This window comes from Ailuropoda melanoleuca, chromosome 16, assembly GCF_002007445.2.
Source record: "Ailuropoda melanoleuca isolate Jingjing chromosome 16, ASM200744v2, whole genome shotgun sequence".
NCBI classification, from domain to species: domain Eukaryota; kingdom Metazoa; phylum Chordata; class Mammalia; order Carnivora; family Ursidae; genus Ailuropoda; species Ailuropoda melanoleuca.
The window spans coordinates 3,787,358-3,806,747 of NC_048233.1; the positions used below are offsets into that span (position 1 = coordinate 3,787,358).

The 19,390-nt window shown below is 50.5% G+C and overlaps 1 protein-coding gene across 1 annotated transcript; it reads right to left on the reverse strand.

The window, feature by feature from the left end:
* Positions 1-8: 8 nt before the first annotated feature.
* NRIP2 (nuclear receptor interacting protein 2) lies at positions 9-7,897 on the reverse strand. The gene is made up of 6 exons (XM_011217268.3): positions 7,462-7,897; positions 3,666-3,818; positions 2,560-2,642; positions 2,116-2,237; positions 1,850-1,902; positions 9-1,530 (listed from the first exon to the last, which is right to left on the reverse strand). The coding sequence occupies exons 1-6, from the start codon at positions 7,708-7,710 to the stop codon at positions 1,438-1,440; spliced, it is 753 nt and encodes a 250-aa protein (XP_011215570.1). The 5' UTR covers positions 7,711-7,897; the 3' UTR covers positions 9-1,437.
* Positions 7,898-19,390: the final 11,493 nt, after the last annotated feature.

Below are 19,390 nucleotides of genomic sequence, written 5' to 3' on the forward strand. Positions count from 1 at the left end.
AACAGGTGTTTATTCAAATGGAAAAGCAGCTGAGCTGAAGGCCTGCCCCTGGGTACAGGGTCCGCAATCACAGAAGCAGCAAGAGGCGGAAGGGAAAAGGCAGGGCCAGGAAAGCCGAGGTGATGGGGCGAGGCAGGAGGGGTGAGGGGATCCTGATTACACATGTACTAGTGAGCCCCCTCCTCTTCCTCTGACTGCAGGGAACGCAGCAGGGAAAGGCAAGACCAGAGGTCACAGGGCAGTTGGGTGGTATCCTGCTTCTCCTCTGATCTACCCAGACTCAAGACTTCGTTTCCACTCCAAGGGCCCTAGTTTCCTAGCTGAGGTTAGTTAGACCACCGTCTTCCTCTACCCCTAATCCATGACCTGAAAGAGACTGAAACCAGCCAGAAAGATGCTTGGGGGTCTGGCTCCTGAAGGTCTGGGTTCCTCCCTTCACAGTGAAGATGAAAAGCCTCCTTGTCTTTTTGCTTTGGCTCAGAGCCTGGCGGGGGATAGAAAGCCACTGATTCCAAAATAAGATGAGCTCAAGCTCAGGAGGCCAGAGATGAGGGGGGGGAGAGGGTCTAGTGAGGCGAGGGGTTCTACAAATAAGAAAGAATAGTGGTTAGGTGAAGTCTGAGTACTGAGCACCCTGCCATCCTGTCCACCTTGTGGGGGCAGTTCCTGACAGCGCTCCTCCACCCCACCCACCCCCCGAAGTTCAGGGTCCCAATGTGTAACAAAAGCGAGTGGAGGAGAGCTGCCTGGAGAAACAGTAGAGGTCAATCCAAGATCTTGCACAGGGCGATCCCTGGCTTCAGACGTTGGTAACCCCGGAAAAGGTAACTGAGGAAGCTCCCAGCCTTGTGAGCCTGGCATTCCTCTACCAACTCACCTTCCCACTGCATTGGAGCGTTCAGTTGCCTGTCTCTTCCCCCACTCAACTGTGAGCAGTTGTGTGCAGAATCAGAAAGGTGGGCGTCAGCAGGGACAGGGCCCCGAGTGGGTGAGGTGCGGCAGTCCAGTCGGGAAAGGTAAGGAGCCCCGGAAGGCAAGGGGAGGGGCATGGGAGTGAAGGCCACCGAGGGGTGGGTGGGGCGGATGGCAGGGGACAGGCAAAGGACGGTACAAGCCACAGCCTTTGACTCGGGCCGCTTCCCACGCCATGCTTAACGTCCCTTTCTGCAGTCCTGACTTGGAGGGGAATGGGAACAGAGAAGCCAGGCCCCTGAGATCACGGGCCCTCTCTCTGGAAGACTCCTGGAGGATTGGGCGGTGGCTGAGAAGCAGTGAGGAATGTGACCGACTGAGGGAAACGGGACGGCAGGGTCAGGGTGGCAACAGAAGGGACAGACATGGTCGTCCCCAGCTACCTGGCTGGAGTAATGCCCCATTCCCCCATACAGCTCTTCCCCAAGGCAAGGTCCTTCCCCTGGGGACCGACTGGTTCGGCAGTCACTGGCCAGGCTCTTGGTACAGAGGCAGGAAGGGCAGCTCTGGGAAGGGAGCTCTCAGGCGCAGTACTCCACGCTCCAGGTCGATACAGCACTGTGGGGAAGGGCAGGGACACAGCGCCTCTCTCAGCAGGGAGCCCTCTCTTAGGGCCCTCCCACTTCCCACAGCCTCCCCCTACTCCTCGTTCTTCCCCTTTTCCATTCACCTGGCTGGGGGGAGGTGGGACCTGGTTCTTATTTTTCACTTGTGGGCAAATAAGGTACTGCTAAGGAAGCAAAGGTGAGATCAGGACATCTCCAGGTCTTTCTCATCAGAAGCGGACCCACACTTCCACACCTGTGCCTTTTACCTCCTTTTCCCAGCCCTTTGGGTCAGGCCACAAGTGTGGGTCAAGCGCTAGCATCGTCCTTACCTTGAGAGAAAGCAGAGTTTGTAGTCCAAGGCAGAACTCGGGACTCTCAACATCTGCAGGAATCATTTGAAAACAGAAGAAGCTGGAGGGGCCCTTGGTAGTCACGGTGCCCTCCTGTCAACACTCGCTCCTTGTCTGCCCTCCCCCCTCCCCCCTCCCCCAGGTCTGAGGATCTGGGCCCAGAGACTGGGGACACCTCGGAGGGTGTCAGCGTTTGCCACAGCCAGGAGAGGAAGAAGAGGGCTGGGAACGAAGGGAGGACTCACCCACCACCTGGGCCGAGCAGGCCACCGTCTCCTGGCCCAGCTGCAGCTCCAGCTGCTCCACCTGGGTGGGGGGCCCAGGTGCCAAGCCCCCACCTGGGGCTTTGAGGACCTTCTTCCCTAACCTGTATTTGGGAAGCAAGGGTTATGGCCACCACAACCCCCAGCCCCAGCCCCTTAGCTCACACCCCTCCCCGCCACACTTGGGAGCTCATCCAGTCCCTTGCCCCACGTGGGGTCCAAATACTTGTCTTTGCTATTAGAACCCCCCACCCCCCGCTTTTTTTTTTATTTTAACTACAGCTTTCTTGATATACCCCGAAAGTCACCCTTTTATAGACACAGTGGTTTTTAGTATATTTATAGAGTCAAGCAACTACTACCATCTCATTTCAGAATATTTTCTGAGTATTTCCCGCCATCCATTCTTTCGGGTCGCGCTCTTACCCCAGACGGCTGAGGCACCCAGCGGAGATCTGGTTGTGGTGGGTGCCCGTGTCCACGGCCACCCGAAGCTCCTGGTCTCGGCACTGAGAAAGAGGGTTGTGGGTTGTGGGGGACTCCGTGAGCCCCCGAGGGAATGGATCGGGCTTGGATCCTTCACCTTTCCCAGCCCTCTGACGAGTCCCTCTCCAAAACGAGGGAAGGGAAAGAACCGAATCTTTCAAAGTGGTTTCTATGGCACTCATCCAGTTGAGGCCAACCTGGCTCTTAGATGAAGGAATCAAAAAAGGGAGCAGAGCTGCCCATGGTGAGTCCAATACACTTGGGAACAATTTGACCGGAAACAGAGTTCGGTTTGTGTAGAGGAATTCTGGGGAAGCTGAGGGCCTAGTTTAGAGAGGTCTGCGTGAGGGACAGAGGAGGGGGTGAGAGGACCAGGCCGCCTGCCAGGAACTGCAGATGCGACAGGCTCACCGTGGAGACGAAGACCGGTTCGCTTTCTTCTGGGTATATACAGACGTTTTGGGTGGCGCTCGGCTATCCCAAACGCACGGTACAGCACGTACTGTGTGAGATTTGTGGCGGGAAGGCGCAGGGGTGAATGCTGGGCTTGGGTGTGAGGGAAGCGTCAGTGACTAGTGCATGTAGAAAGTGTTAAGGTCTACAGAAGGATTGCCAGTGACGTGCCCTAGACGAGAGGGAGGAGAGGCTGTTTCTGGGGAAGGTCAGAAGAGGCTTCCAGGAGGAGGTACCATTGGGGCCTTAGGCTGTCACCTTGGGGGACACGCGCTTCTGAGTGTGTGGGGAGTGGGGGTGTTGCAGGATACATACGTGATGCACCGTTCACGGACATAGGAGACACTGTAGGGGACTGACATTTGATGTGAGGACACTCACATTTGATGATTATACTTGATAAAGGGACGGGGGAATGGTGATGACAGGTGGAACAGCACAGAGGGACGATGAGTTGAGGCAGAGTAAAGAATGTACAGGATCCAATTTTTTGGTCCAGGCTCAGGGTAGAGATAGGGAAAGGAGGGTGGCTGAAGTGAACCAGTCACAGGCAGGGCTGTTCATGAAAGCCGGTGCCCTGGGGGGCCTCTCACCTTGCAGTTGACCAGAAGAGCTGGGACCTCCATCTTGCTGGTCTTCCTCCTGCCCTCCTGGCCACGAACCAGGGCCTGCACTAGGTGAGACTCCCCCTGCAGCCGACTCTGGCTGCCCTCCACCAGGCGTCTTTGGATCACACTGTGCGGCTGCTGGCTCCGTCACAAAACAGAGAAGGCAGACAGCTCTAAACCCGAGTCTCCAGGCTGGTCACTCAGTTCTCCCACCTTAGTCGTCCCACGATGTTCCCCCAACCCCACTCCAGCCCTGCATCTCACGGGAGTAAGGAGCTTACCCAAGGATACCAGCAATCAGAGCATTATAGCAGAGTGAACCCCAGTATCACACCCTGCCAGCTGGCCGGGGCCCCAAGAGATTGCCCAGCGATGAAGAAATGGAAAGAGAACAGTCCATTCTAGATGAGACTGACCGACCTGTAGGCGACGGGACCTCCCAGGAACTAGTGTTATGCTTGGGGAGCTTTTATCTCTGGTCTAGAACACATTATTTTTGTCTTTTTTTTCTCTGTTTCCCCCTTTGACCTCACCCTTCCACGGGCTGCAGATCCCAGGGTTGATGATGTGATGGTAAAACATCAGCAACAACAGAAGACAAAAGAAATTGTATCTTCAAAACTAGGATGCTTGAACTCTCCCTCACCCGAAACCACCTTCCCTCCGTCTAGTCACTTCACTTCCTAAATTCTGCCCACTTTGCCTTCTGTATGTATGGACTCCATCCCTGCTTTCTAGGACTGGTTCACCCCAGCTGGCCCGGGTCACTGGACCACCTCCCTAAGTTCGTAAGAACCTGCCTCCAGTACAGGCCGCGTCTCACATACACCTGCTCAGAGCCGATGATGATCTAAAACCCTCTCGATTCAAAGTGTGGTCCTCGGGGCGCCTGGGTGGCACGGCGGTTGAGCGTCTGCCTTCGGCTCAGGGCGTGATCCCGGCGTTATGGGATCGAGCCCCACATCAGGCTCCTCTGCTGTGAGCCTGCTTCTTCCTCTCCCACTCCCCCTGCTTGTGTTCCCTCTCTCGCTGGCTGTCTCTATCTCTGTCGAATAAATAAATAAAATCTTTAAAAAAAATATGTTTAAAAAAAAAAAAAAACAAAGTGTGGTCCTCAGATCAGTAGCTTTCACGTCACTTGGAAGCCTGCTAAAAATGCAGAATAGACCTACTGAATCAGAAGCTTCCTTTTCACAAGATGCCCTGATGATTCGTGTGCATGTCAGAATCTGAGAAGCTCCAAAGTAAAACAAAACTGTTACTCCTGTTTAAAATCCATCAAAACACAGCCGCCTCCTGTCGCTTACATGATAAAGCCCAAACTTTTTAAGGTGAGGCACAGCCTCGGTGTCCCGGCCACTGCCTGGTCTTCAGCCTCGTCCCCTGCTCGGCACATCTGCCCCCTGCCCCTGCTTGTACTGCTTGCACCAGGCTGCCATTCGCCTCCACGCCTTGACTCCTGCTCAGTGGCCCTCCGGAGACTCCTCTTTCTCATTCTCTAGGCCAGACTGGATGACTGGTTCCACATACTTCGTTCAGGAACTGCTCTTTATTTGAGAGGGAGGTTTTTATCTAAGTCTGAAATCCCATACATATCCTGTAATTAAATTGCGGTTTACCTCCTCCAGGAAGCCCTCTCTGACTTTCATACTCTTCATTCTACACACCAGGCTGGGGCCAGCTTCCCTTCTCTTAGCTCCCTTTGTCATGCTTCTCACAGATGGGATTTGTGGGTTTTACTCTCCCATTAGCCTGGAGAGCCTGTGAGGTCAGGTCTTTATATCCCAAGGCTTAGCTTAGCATATAGTAGGCACTCAATAAATGTGTGTTGACAAATAACTATAACTGTCCAGGCTGCACACATGCTTCTCCACCTGCCCTCTCTCCTTGGGAACCTGGGATTGTTTTTCTACCCTTGGTTTAATGAGGCCCTTGAGACCGGCTGCTTCTGCCAGCAAGGCTGCCAGCAGGAGACCCAGCTCTGGGAAAAGGGCAGTGAACTCTGGGGCTGGCCGGAAAGAGTGGTCCTGCTGTTCCCAGCTCTCCTCCCACCTTTCCCACGATGGATACAGGCGTCAGGCCCCCCGTGCTGGGCAGTTGGCTCCAGAGTCGTCCTAGGGAGGGAGACAGTGGGGTCCTCCCAGCCCGTCAGTGTCTTCACTCCCAAAGCCACACAATGTAACTGCTTGACATCAATCTAGGAGGTCCTGAGGACAGAGGGGGAGGTGAAAATCTCAGGACTTCTCATCAGAAGGCTGGACCTGCCATTCTGGGATTGTAGCGGTAATAGAGCCTCTTCTCCAGGGCCAGAAAGATGTAGGATGGTCTCCAAACCATAGAGCCTTTGAGGTCCTAGCCACCAGGAGCCAAAGGACCAGCTTGCCTGTTGCCCTGGTTCTATTTCTCAGCTGTGCTCACTGTGGATGCAAGGAGGGAGCAGCCCTGACATTCCCTGAACTGAGATCTCAGTCTGGTCACTTTTCCTCTCTGGGAACTGCTGGGAATCAGCTGGCTCTCGGCTGGGTTCCTGGTGGGGGAACACTCGTCTGGGAGGAACATGGTAGGGCTGGGTCAGGAAAGGGAGGGCGGGGCTGCGTTAGCCTCCTGGCTGACGCCAGGCTGAGGCCCCTGGAGTTGACTTTGTGCCTCTCAGGTAGTTGGACTGCCCTCCTCTCCGACCCTCTGACGAGGAATAGGGTGAAGGTACAGAGAGCTTCCAAAGCCTTCCTTTCTTCTAGGAGCCAGAGGCCAGATAGGATTCCATGTTCTCTAGACTCTACAGAGCGTATTTTCTCTCTCGAGCTAAATGGAGTCGTAGTTGGAGGAACAATCCTAATTAGAGCTTAGACAGCACTTTCTATTTTCCAGGCGCTCTTCGAAGCCCCTTCTAGGTATTAGTTCGTGCCACTCCCACAGCAACCCGATGAGGGAGATACTACTAATTTCGTGCTCATTTAGCAGACGAAGAAACAAGCTCAGAGACATAAAGCAACTTGCCCAAGGTAGTAAGTGGCAGAGCCAGGATCTGAACCCAAGCAGCCTGGCTCCAACCGTGCTCTTGACCACTCTCTCAGAGAGACATGAGTATACGCAGCTGTCCCCTGACCCACTCACCTCCTCGTTATTACGCGCCCCCTCCCCATTCCCTCTGGAGGCCACAGCTGCTCTACAGAGATGGAAGGGAAGGAGCCTGGAAGGGCCAGTCCCCCTACAAGGGAGCAAAGGGGGCCCTCAGGAAGGGCCAGTGCCCCTACAAGGGAGTAAAAGGGACCCTCGGGAGGCCGGTGGCCCAGGCAAGAGCCATACAAAACCCTGGGGCTCTGGAAAGGACAGAGGCCCTTACTGCTTGCATTGTGCAGGGAAAAGGCAAATGCATGGCCATAACTGGTAGGAGGGAATCTGTTGTTTCGGGATAGGATAGAAACCACAACCCTAAACTGGTCAGGCCTCCAGGCCCTTCCAGCAGCAAATGACTGCTCCAGAAGGTTCCTGTGTCCTTGTGAGCCTCTTCTCCTAAAGAGCACAGCTCCTCATCACCCCAAGATAAACCCTGGATTATTTGGGAGAAGCGGAGCACTCCGAAGAGGGTCTCCCAGAGCCACCAAGCCATGGGGGCAACCCCAACGAAGAGTCTGAGAACGGAGCCCCTCAAACTGGGACTAGCTCTGCCCCATTCTCAGCAAGGGAAAGGGCATCTGAAAGCTTAGGGACTGTCCTTTCCAGCCCCCCCTCCCCAGGATACAGGGAGATGGAGAGAAGGGTGGGGAGAGGGCTGCCTCACCAAGTCCTTGGATGTGCCGAGCCTCTTGAGGCTGTCCAGGGGGAGCAGGTCGGCAGAGTCTTTGTGCAGGAACTGGGTGGCCTGTCTGAGCCGGCGCTGCTGGCTCAGGGGGCCTCGGTCCCCAAGCGCTGCCTCCTGTCCCCTCCTCCTGGAGTCTCCCTCCTCTCTCCTGGCCTCCTGCCTGGTGCTCACGGCCCCTGTGGGGCTTGATGAGCAGGGTGGGAGCTGCTGAACCGTCCTTCCCTCCATACCCTCTGCCTCTTGTGGCCCGGCCGCGCTTCCCGCCTGCCCCCGCTCCCGGGGCGGTAGCTCTCCTGACGGGAGGGTCTCCACGGGGGCCAGAGGAATCAATAAATAATGTGCCGGAGCAGCCGCGTCAGACACCAATTTCCAGAGATTGCAGTAAAGGGAGTGAGGCTCCGGCTGGAAAAACCCAGCACTCGGGGCGGGGAGGGGGGGCGGGGAGGGGTGGCAGGGCCTGCAGGTGGCAGGCTCTGCAGCGCATCCAACTCCGGGGTCCTGGTCCGAGTGGCTGGTGGAAGGGGTGTGTGTGCGCGCGCGCGCGCGTGTGTGTGTGTGTGTGTGTGTGTGTGTGTGTGTGTGTGTGTGTGTGTGTGTGTCTGCCTCCAAGCGCGAGGGGGTGTAAGAGTGTTGTAAACTGTCAGGGTGTCCGTGCCAGCTTGTTTGAAAGGCAGTGCGTGTGGGCGTGTGGGGGAGTCAGCCTGCGTGCTTGGTGCGTGCGTGGGATGCAGGCACGTGTATCCATGTGCGTGTGCCCTCCCTCCTCTGGGCTGCCCCGCTGCTCTCTCCACTGGGCTTCTCTGCAGTTCGGGGGTGGGGTGCAGGCCAATAACTGGGTTCAGAGCAAAGGGGGGGAGCCTCAGAATGTCCTTCCCTCCTCTCCTCTCCGTCAACAGGAGAGGTTTCACCTTTCTGGGTCTCCACCTTCCGGCGTGGCAGGGGTCAGAGTCTTCAGCTAATTTACTCTGGGTTCTGGGTTCCAGGGGGCAGGGGCGGCAAGAGCAGCTCTGAATCTCCCCCACAAGCAGGGCCCCAGCTTCTCCCTCTTCTTTATGTAAAGCTGATTGAGTCCCGGCTCTTTGAAAAGCATTATAATTCAAACGCTCAGAAAGTAATCAAGAATAACCAATACCTTTTACTGGTCACCTCGGTTAAAAAAATAACCAAACTATTATAAATATAGTTGATGCGCCCCCTGCACCTCTCTTCCCCAGATAAATCCCTTCCTCAGTCTGGCGTCTCACCACTCCCGTACTTGTCCTTTTACTCTTTATGCATATGTGTATATATGTATCTTAAGCAACATGTCATTTAGCTTTCCCTGACCAGTTACATGTATCCTTCTGCAAATTGTCCCTTTTTTGTTCAATATTTTGTTAGTGAGATTCATCCATGAGATATACATTGCTCTATTAATTCTCTTTAACAGCTGAATGTTATTCCTCTGTGAATACATCAGGTTTAGGAAACTTAGGTTACTTTCCTGTTAGTTTTTGTTTTTGTTTTTAAATAGGCTCCATGCCCAACATGGCGCTTGAACTCACGACCCTGAGATCAAGAGTCACATGCCCTACTGACTGAGCCAGCCAGGCGCCCCTTAGGTCATTTTTCATTTACGAACAGTGGTACTATGAACATTTTTACACATGCCTCCTGGGCACACGTGTAAACGTTTCTCTAGACTATATACCTGGGTGTGGAATGGCTGGGGCGTCAGATACAGCTTCTCCCCCATTAGCATAACGCCAACTTGTCCTCCAGAGTATTTATACCATTGTGCCCTCCAGTTATCAGGGTTCGGGGGCTCCTCGCCCTCCACTTCCTCACCGGCACTTGGAATCAAACCAAGCCCTGGCTCGTCTGTCATCAGATATTTCTCTCCAGCCTTTTATCTTCACCATCATCAAAATGCATTGGGTCAAGCACTCGCTCACGTGTGTTGAACATGTACAGGATGGGAGCCCCAATTGAACCCTGCTCCTTAGGGGCACAGTCTGGTCCAGATATCACCAAGGCGCACACACACATTCAGACAGACAAGATTTCCGATGGCCTTCTACAGACCCAGTCTGTTTGAGGCATTTTCACAGGCATGACAATTATATGAGGAAGAATTGCATTGTGATCCCCGTTTATAGACGAGAGAAGTACCTAAGTGTTACGGGTTAAATTGTGTCCCCCACAAATTTGTACATTAAAGTCCCAACTCCCAGCACTTCAGAATGTAACCTTATTAGGAGATAGGGTCTTTAAAGCGATAATGACGTTAACATGAGGTCAGTAGTCCAACATGACTGTGTCCTTACTGAAAGGGGAAATTCGGATACAGAGCTGTACACAGGAAGAATGCCACATTAACATGAAGGCTGAGAATGGGTGATGCATCTATAAGGCAAAGGACGCTAAATGTTGCCAGTATCCACCAGAAGCTGGGAGAAGGAGGGCCTGGGCCAGATCCTTTCTCAGTACCCTCAGAAAGAACCAACGTTGCCAGCACCTTGATCTTGGACTTGCAGCCTCCAGAACTGTGAGAATACATTTCTGTTCTTTAACCCGTCCAGTTAGTGGTACTTGTTATGGCAGTCCCTGAAAGCTAATCTACTGAGACTTAGAAATCTCACCTGACATTCAGTTACTATACAGCAGAGCCGGGAATCAGACCCTGGTGTTCTGTCTCCCAAGTCCTGCTCAATGTCCACCAGGCAGAAAGAGAAGACTGATGAAGATGATAAGCACAGAATGAAAACAAAACTGTAGTATGATTCCATTGATCGAGTTTTGGCCCACCCACATCCTGGTTTCATTTACACTCAGTTTCAGAGGAATATTCCAGTTCCCTCCCATGCCTTGATGTCCATTTGCCGCACCTTTGCCAGGGGTAGAGTTCAAAGAGGATCCACTGACACATTGCACTGGTTCCTGTGGTCGCTTCACTAGGGCCAACCGAATGCACTGATGGAGCAGTGAGTGGCCTACATACTACCATGCTGGATGGGCCCAATGCCGAAAGGTATCGCCTCCAATTGTATTTTTGGCAATTCACTCCTTAGGTTTAAAAATTCTTCAACATCTTCAAGAGGTCTTGATTAATTCATTTTCTTTTTGGAAGAGTAATGCTATTAATGAACAAGAATGAGATGATTCCAGAGCACTTAGCAAAGTTGCCTTGGGCCAGACTGACAACATGGATGGGATGTTTCCGAACTCTTAGGTGCACTTGGGTCTGGAGACTGAACCCCAGGAAAGAGTGAACATACCTTTGGTGTAGAATGGAGACTTCAGAGTTTGCAGTTTGGGTGGGGTGAGGTTGGGGACAGCATCACCTCATTTCCAGTTGCTCTGACAAGGCCTTTGTTGCCTGGCGGTGGGAGCACCGGTGCTCAGGAAACGCCATTCTCTGGAATGTAACTGTGCAAGAGTCAAGTTGGTCCCTGTGTTCTGCGGCCCAGACTAACGCTCTCTATTCACAATCTATCGCACCATCTTGGAGTGGGGCTCAGGGGTAAGGAAACTCTCTTTTGCCTTTTTGTGATCCTTGGTTTCTTCCTTTGTAAATTTGTTTTTTCCCCAAGTTGCAGGGAGAATGGGAATGTTCTGGCAATGCAAAACTCTGAGTTCTTCTTTCTCAGGAGCTAAAGAACTCCTTTTGATAAGATGATGAACCCAATGCAGTCTACTCATTCAATGCAACCCATATCAAAATACCAGAAGTATTTTTCACAGAACTAGAATGAACAATCCTAAAATTTGTATGGAACCACAGAAGACACTGAATAGCCAAAGCAAGCTTAAAAAAGAAAAACGAAGCTAGAAGTATCACAATTCTAGAATTCAAGTCATGTACAAAGCTGTAGTAACCAAAACAGTATGGTACTGGCACAAAAACAGGCACATAAATCAATGGAACAGAAAAGAGAGCCCAGAAATAAACCCATGCTTACATGGTCAGTTAATCTACGACAAAGGAAACAAGAACAATAGGGAAAAGACAGTCTTTTCAGCAAATGGTGTTGGGAAAACTGGACAGCAATATGCAAAAGAATGAAACTGGACCACTTTCTTATACCATACACAAACATAAACTCAAAATGGATTAAAGATATAAATGTAAGACCTGAAACCATAAGAATCCTAGAAGAAAACATAGTCAGTAAACTCATGGACATCGAACTTAGCAACACTTTCGTGGATCTGACCCCAAAGGCAATGGCAACAAAAGCAAAAATAAACAATTGTGACTACACCAAAATAAAAAGCTTCTGCCCAACGAAGGAAACCATCATAGAACAAAAAGGCAACCTACTGAATGGGAGAAGATATTTTCAAGTGATGTATCAGGTAAGGGGCTAATATTCAGAGTGTATAGAGAACTCATACAACTCAATACCAAAAAACCCCCCAAATAATCCGATTTGGGCAGAGAGCCTGAATAGACATTTTTCCAAAGAAGACATACAAGGCTTAAATGGTGAACAGACACATGTAAAGATACTCAGCATCACTCTTCATCAGGGAAATACAAATCAAAACTGCAATGAGCTATCACCTCACACTGGTCAGAATATTGTGCTGGCAAGGTGCTGGCGAGGGTGTGGAGAAAGGGGATCCCTCTTGCACTGTTGGTGGGAATGCAAACTGGTGCAGCAACTCTGGGAACAGTATGCAGTTTCCTTAAAAAACCAAAAATAGAGCTATCACATGATCCACTAATTCTACTTTTAGGTATTTACCCCCCCAAAATGAAAACACTAATTCAAAAAGGTATACGCACCTCCATGTTTCTCACAGTGTTATTTATAATAGTCAAGATAGGGAAGCAACCTAAATGTCCATTAATAGATATATGGATAAAGAAGATATGGTATAAAATCTCATTACTGGGTATTTATCCACAGAAAATAAAGACACTGATTTGAAGAGATGTATACACCCTTATGTATATTGCAGCACTATTTACCATAGCCAAATAATGGAAGCGACCCAAGTGTCCATGCATAAATGAATAAAGATGTAGTTTACACACACACACACACACACACACACACACACACACACACACACACACGGAGGAATACTACTCAGCCATATAAAAGGAGGAAACCTTGCCATTTGCAGCGACATGGATAGACCTAGAGGATATTATGCTAAGTGAAATAAGTCAGACAGAGAAAGGAAAATGTCACATAATTTCACTTATATGTGGAATCTAAAAAAAAAAACAAACAAATAAACAAACAAAAAGCAGAACTGATCCATAAGTACAGAGAACAAACTGATGGTTGCGGGAGGGGAGGGGGTTGAGGGATAGGCAAAGCGGGCAGAGTGGTTAAGAGGTACAGACTTCTAGCTATAAAATAAATAAGTCATGAGGGTGAAAATTACAGCCTAGGGATTATAATCATGAATATTGTAATACTCTGTAGGGTGACTGATGGTGACTACACTTACCAGGGCGAGCACCGTATAATGTATATAATTGTCAAATCACTATCTAGTACACCTGGAACTAATACTATATGTCAACTATGCTTTGACTTAAAAAAATCTAGGTTTGTCTAACTAAAAAAAAGAAAAAAAAAGAAAAGATGGAGAAATGCCAGGGAATGTTCTGAGGCCAGTTTGCATCCTCAGCTGGGTGGTCTGTGTCTTTGCCAATAATTTACCTCACTTCCCTCCCTGGTCATTTTTTTAAAGTTTATTTATTTTTAGTAATCTCTACACCCAACGTGGGGCCCAAACCCTGGATCAAGAGTCACACACTCTTCTGATAAGCTAGCCAGGCACCTCATTCCCTGGTCATTTTTTTTTTAAAGATTTTATTTATTTATTCGACAGAGATAGAGACAGCCAGCGAGAGAGGGAACACAGCAGGGGAGAGTGGGAGAGGAAGAAGCAGGCTCATAGCGGAGGAGCCTGATGGGGGGCTCGATCCCATAACGCTGGGATCACGCCCTGAGCCGAAGGCAGACGCCCAACCGCTGTGCCACCCAGGAGCCCCCACTGGTCATTTTTTAACCTGAGTTTTACAGAACTCAACAAACCAATTCATTTACAAGGAATAGCTACATTGAACTCTAATGGTGAGACGTGGGGAGAAAACTTCCAGGAGCACTACTGAGGAAGATTAAACCAGTCTTCTATTGTCAGGAATAGAAGTGGAGGTTTTCCCTTCCAAGACACTTGGGAAATATCTGTAATTTCTCTCATTTTTTTCAACTTCACATAGAAGTTGAAGTGAATGGATCCAAATTCAGAAATTTCGTGAGAAAAAAATGGAAGCATGAGATTTGCCTCCCTCACTGCATTGGTTCTCCTCTGAATTATAGCAAGTTTTCCTTTCATTCAGTCAAGAAGGATTTATTGAGCACGTACTATGTGTCAGGCACTGAGGTAAGCTCTGGGTGCACCATGGTGAACCCGAAGAAAGGCCCACCCTCATGGAGTTCACATTTTAGGAGGAAAGCAGACAGAAGGAGAGGGAGCCATGGGGGTCAGGCAGTGGGTAGCTGACTCCGTGCAGAGATGAGAACAAGGTGAGGGAGAGGGCTGTGCTCATAGCTGGAGGAAGGGGGTCACACACCGAGAACTCGGAATACTGCAGGTAGGCTAGGTTAGGCTGGGACAGTGCTTGACCCCACACACACCCAGCCAGGGTAGAGCTGCTCCTCTCCATCCCCTCTGTCCGGCCTGGCTCCTCCGGTGACCAGTCACTCGCACCAGGAAGACTAGCAGGGGCAGAGAACATTGTCTCCTGCCGTAGAGAGAATGGAGTTACCTCGTCTACCCCGGATGGAACCGTTTTCCTGACTCTCCTTGGCACAGTGCTCTTCCCACCAGGGTTAAGAAGCCACCAAACCCTAAGTCCAACAGACCTGAGAGGGTCGGGATTCCCTCTACTGAAAGAATACGCAGCACACTGCTGGGTGGGTTCGACGACAGCCAGAGGGCCACGGGTCTTTGTATTTCTAGCGGTGAGGAAGGCGGAGAGGGGCTCTAAACGTAAGGTTCTCTTGGTCTTCACGGTCACTGCCCCGGGTCTTCTAGAGAACTTTCTGCCTTTAGATAAAACAAGACCACACCTTATGCTTGTCTCTGGGTGTCAGACAATCATTAGCGAGCCTAGATTTGTGCTGGCCAAGACGGCAGTCACCAGCTACGCATGGTTATCGAGCACTTGAGGGACGGCTAGTCTAAAGAGAGCTTTGCTGTACCTGTAAATTCTACACCAGATTTTGAAAACAATACAAGAAACAATGTGAAATACTTCATTATTTTTACATAGTTTACATTATTTTATATTGATCATATTTTGGATCTATTGTGTTAAATAAAATATGTTACAAAAATGAACTTCAGGACGCCTGGGTCGCTCAGTCAGTTAAGCATCTGCCTTCAGCTCAGGTCATGATCCCAGGGTCCTGGGATCAAGTCCCGCATTAGGCTTCCTGCTCAGTGGGGAGCCTGCTTCTTCCTCTGCCTGCCACTTCCCCTGCTTGCGCTTCCCTTCTTCCAACAAATAAATAAATAAAATCTTTTTTAAAAATGAACTGCACAGGTTTGTTTTTACTTTTTTATTTTTTATTGATTAAATTTTTTAAAAATTTTTTATTTATTTGAGAGAGAGCGTGAGAGTGCAGGGTGGTGGGGAGATGCAGAGGGGGAGACCCTGAGCCAAGCTTGGAACCCTGAGCGGGGCTCAATCTCATGACTGAGCTGAAACCGAGAGTCTAGAGCTCAACTGACTGAGCCACCCAGGTACCCAACTTCTTACCTTTTTAATATGGCAACTAACAAATTTAAAGTCACATGTATGGCTCTATTATACTTCTGCTGGATGGCGCTGGTCTAAATAGATTCACAGCTCGTTTCCTTGAACCCGATATAATCTATGTCAACAACTCTCCGCTGTTTCAGGAAGTTCTTCTTTATATCTAATCTAAATCCCTGTAGCTATTATTCAAAATTTCTGCCTTCTTGTCCAAGCCACAGTGGAGATGGAAATGAACTGGTTCCCACCTTCCGTGGGATAAGCTTTCATGCCTCTAAATATCTTTATACCTGTTTTTTTAGCCTTTTTTCTTCAAGGCTGAGTAGCGCCGATTCTTATCTCTGACGGTAGAGATGGGGAGGAGAGCTCATTTGGCACAGTGAAACCACCCAGACATTGCTCTGCCTCATAAGGAAATTCCCAGAATATTCCTCATAGAATGGGTTATTCAGAGCTAGACAAATAGCTCCCTTGAGCCCATGGATGGTTAAGGGCAGCCAGTTCTATTTCAGGCTTTCTCCTCTGGCCCTGTCAGATCTGCTGAGGACAGGAATGAAGCTATTTTCCAGAATTCTCCTGTCCAACAAGGGTTCCAGGAGGTCTGTGCCAGCTTTGAAATTTATCACCCTACCTCCACCCGCAAAACTACCAGACCATGACAGTGTTTTATATTTGACACTTGGATAATCTCCTATTTTATGGATGGCAAAACCAAGGCACGGAAAATTTCAGTGCTTCTCTCCATTGACGAAACCACCACGAACATGGTATTTTGAACTCAGACGAAGCTTGGTCAAGTAGTCCAACTCATTCATTAACTAACTGGGTGACTCTGAGTGAAGTGCTTAAGCTTTTGGCATTTACTCCCTCTCCTGTAAAATTGAAATGACATGCAATTTGTAGAATTTCTGTGAAGTTTAAATGAGAGGCAGAATAGCAAACTGGTTAAGAGCTCTCTATGCCTCAGTTTACTCATCTCTAAAATGGAGATTATGATGGAATCTATCTCATAGTGCTGTAAGGATTAAATGGGGTGATTCTTGGAAAGCTCTCAAAACATTGCCTAACACGTAATGAGTGCTGAGTAGATGTTTGCTGTTTTTGGAAGCTGTACATGCAAACACACACCCGTGTGCTTACACACACACATGCATACTCCTAGATGCTTCTCCCCTTCGCTCCCACACTACAACTGGACTGGTTATCTCTGACATTATTTCTCACACTATTTTTAATTACTTGTCCACCTTCTCACCAGATCCTAGGCTTTTTTCCCCTGTCTTTTCTCACTCTTCTTATCCAAAATTACTTGAACGAATGGGTCAGAAGGACTCCCATGGACACAGGAGGAAACGTGCCGTTATTAACCCACGTTAACCCTCTGGCAATGAGACGCTAGAACAGCCCTTTGAGTTCCCCACCTGACCTGTTGGTGGCAGAGTCCGACTAATGCCCTGGGCACTCACTCCAGACCCCAATCTACTCCTTCCCCTTTCTCTTACACCCACAGCACGTACTTGCCTATTCCTCCCACCTACCAGGCTCTGTGCTGAAATCTGGATCCTGCAAATGCCCTCAGAGGATCTGACAGACAAAGCTGCCCAGGACCTCCATGCATGCTGGACCTTATTGCTTCCCAGGCTCTGGCTTTGCCTCTCTGGCTTCAGCACTTCTCCTCCTCCCTCCTGGGTTTATCTCCTTTCTTTCCTGCTTCCATTTCCCTCCATTTTCCCCTCTCTCCTCGCCGAAGCTTTGGGCCTGCCCTCAACACCCCTGTCCATGACCTCCATGTCCTAGTGATACTCGTGCTACAGAAGTCGCTGACTGTTCACTAGGAACCATGTATGATACCTAGTGTCAGTGCTCAGTGAACACCCGGGGAGAATGGTCGTGGGCTAAGGGGAGCCACCCGGCAAAACCTTGACCTTCGGCTGGAACAGGGGCAGGATGCAGCAGCGTGGACGCGTTCGTGAGGTTCTGTCCTGGGACCTGCAGAGTGTGCGTCGGCTTGAGATTACCGTGAGATGGACAACTATAGGAATGGCCACTGAAACCACTCCTTATGATAAATAGGAAGAAGCAACTGTCTGTATTGAAAATAAGTAAATGTGGTTCAGTGGACAGTACGTGTAGAAGGGGGCTTGGTGGCGGAAGAGAAGCAAGAAGATGAAGGGCTCAGAGCAAGCGGGTCAGCGATGGGTAGACATGAAAAGGCCAGAGGGTTCTAAGGAAGGTGGGAAGTGAGTCTGGGGGAGAAAGGATGTCTGATTTGTCACTTCAGGGAGCAGCAAGGGGGCTTTTTGAGGCATAGCAATCAGATGGGACAACCCTGGCAGACAGCCAGATGAAGACTGAAGACTGAAGATCGTGGGTGACAGTGTGGCTGGCCCGGCATGTCTCTCCCACAGGGGTTCCCAGCACACACTGACCTCCCACCATTCCCCTGGCCCCAGTCACTCAGGAACCTGAACCAGCTCATGAGACCAATACCTGCCTTAGGCAGAGGGAGGTTGCGGAAGGGGAGTTGGGGAGTCGTTGACCCAGTAGTGGCCCTGAGGCCTCTGTGCTGGGATTAATTAGTGTCCATGAAGCCGGTTGCATTCAGCAGAGCACGGGGTGTTCTGGGATTGGTGTGCTAGGTATGTTGGGGGAGGGATGTTCACTCTGCTTCCCCTCAAAAGTTGTGGTGAGAGAGTAGATCTTTAAAGCAAGCCCGGGGAGAGGAATCCCCCACTCCACTCCACAAAGGCTTTCAAGAACTCCATACTTATTAGTGTATGTGGGGGCAGGGGTGGGAGGTGGGGGGTGGTGATCGTGGCTGCTAGCAGGCTGAGCTGGGGACCACCTTGGAAGAGTCCCCAGGCCCAGGAGGGGGTCTGGATACTATTGCTGTCCCTCAGACCTCCACGGCCCACTGAGGCTCAGGAATTTCAGAAGTCTTGCTTCTGCATCTCAGGCTGCCGCATGGACAAGGCCTCTGATGATGCTGTGGGCCCCCTTGCCAGCAGGAAGGAGGCTGTTCTCCCGGGAGCAGAGCAGAAAGGTCGGGTGGAAGTCCTTGGAAGGCGAGCAGCCTCTGGACTGGTCTGGGTCTGCCGAGGCAGGAGTCTGTGTAAGGGCCCCTTACCTCTCTGCCCTCCCATGGCTTCCAGGCCAGCGGGGGAGGAGGCTTCCTCTGAAGAATACCAGTGGCTTCCTTCCTCCCACTCTCCAAACTCTTCATATTAACCCTCTAAGTTTCCCCGGGGCCTCTCATTGTGGAGGTGACAAAACCCAGGCATAGTGGGCTACTTTCAGAGATAAGCAGCAGGATGACTACACAAGCCCTCAAGTCCCAACGCCCAGCCCAGTGCTTCGTTTCTCCTTCTGGGAGGGCGGGGATGCCTGGCTGTGTAGCCCAGAGCAAGCCACTTCTCCATGGGTCCTGGTTTGCCATCTAAAGCCTGACGGGGCTCGTCTTCTATCCTCATGGCCTGCCCAGTTCTGACCTGCTAGGACCCTAGGTAAAGGGATCTCCTGCTTTCCACCATCCTTCTTAAGCCAAAGTGGGAAGAATGGGCACGTTCCCAGAGCTGTCACTCCCCTGGAGTACGCAGGGGATTCTCCTTCCCCCTCAGCGCTAGTCCCTGCCCATCCCCCACACGTATCCTGGGGCAGAAGTGTTAAGGAGGGGAACCACAGCTTTGGAACCAGAATGAAATCTGGAAACTATCACATCCTATCTATTGTAATTGGTTTTAATTGAGATGAAACCCGCGTAACAAAACCATTGCCATTTTTTTTTAAAGATTTTATTTATTTATGTGACAGAGAGAGAGCCAGCGAGAGAGGGAACACAGCAGGGGAGAGGGAGAGGAAGAAGCAGGCTCCCAGCCGAGGAGCCTGATGTGGGACTTGATCCTGGAACGTGGGGATCACGCCCTGAGCCGAAGGCAGACGCTTAACGACTGCGCTACCCAGGCGCCCCCAAAACCATTGCCATTTTTAAAGTATACAATTCAGTGGCATTTTGTTCATTCATGATGTTATGCAACCACTTCTGTCTAGTTCAAAAATATTTTCCCCACCCTAAAAGAAAACCCTGTACCCACTGAGCAGTCAGTCCCCACTTGCCCCTCCCCCAGCACCTGGCAACCACCA

Excerpts from the sequence above, each read along its gene's own strand:
- NRIP2 (XM_011217268.3), bottom strand. The coding sequence starts at position 7,710 with ATGGAGGGAAGGACGGTTCAGCAGCTCCCACCCTGCTCATCAAGCCCC. Across the intron at positions 2,643-3,665 it reads CTCTTCTGGTCAACTGCAAG|TGCCGAGACCAGGAGCTTCG; the intron begins GTGAGAGGCCCC and ends CCTCTTTCTCAG. Across the intron at positions 2,238-2,559 it reads GGGTGCCTCAGCCGTCTGGG|GTTAGGGAAGAAGGTCCTCA; the intron begins GTAAGAGCGCGA and ends TCCCAAATACAG.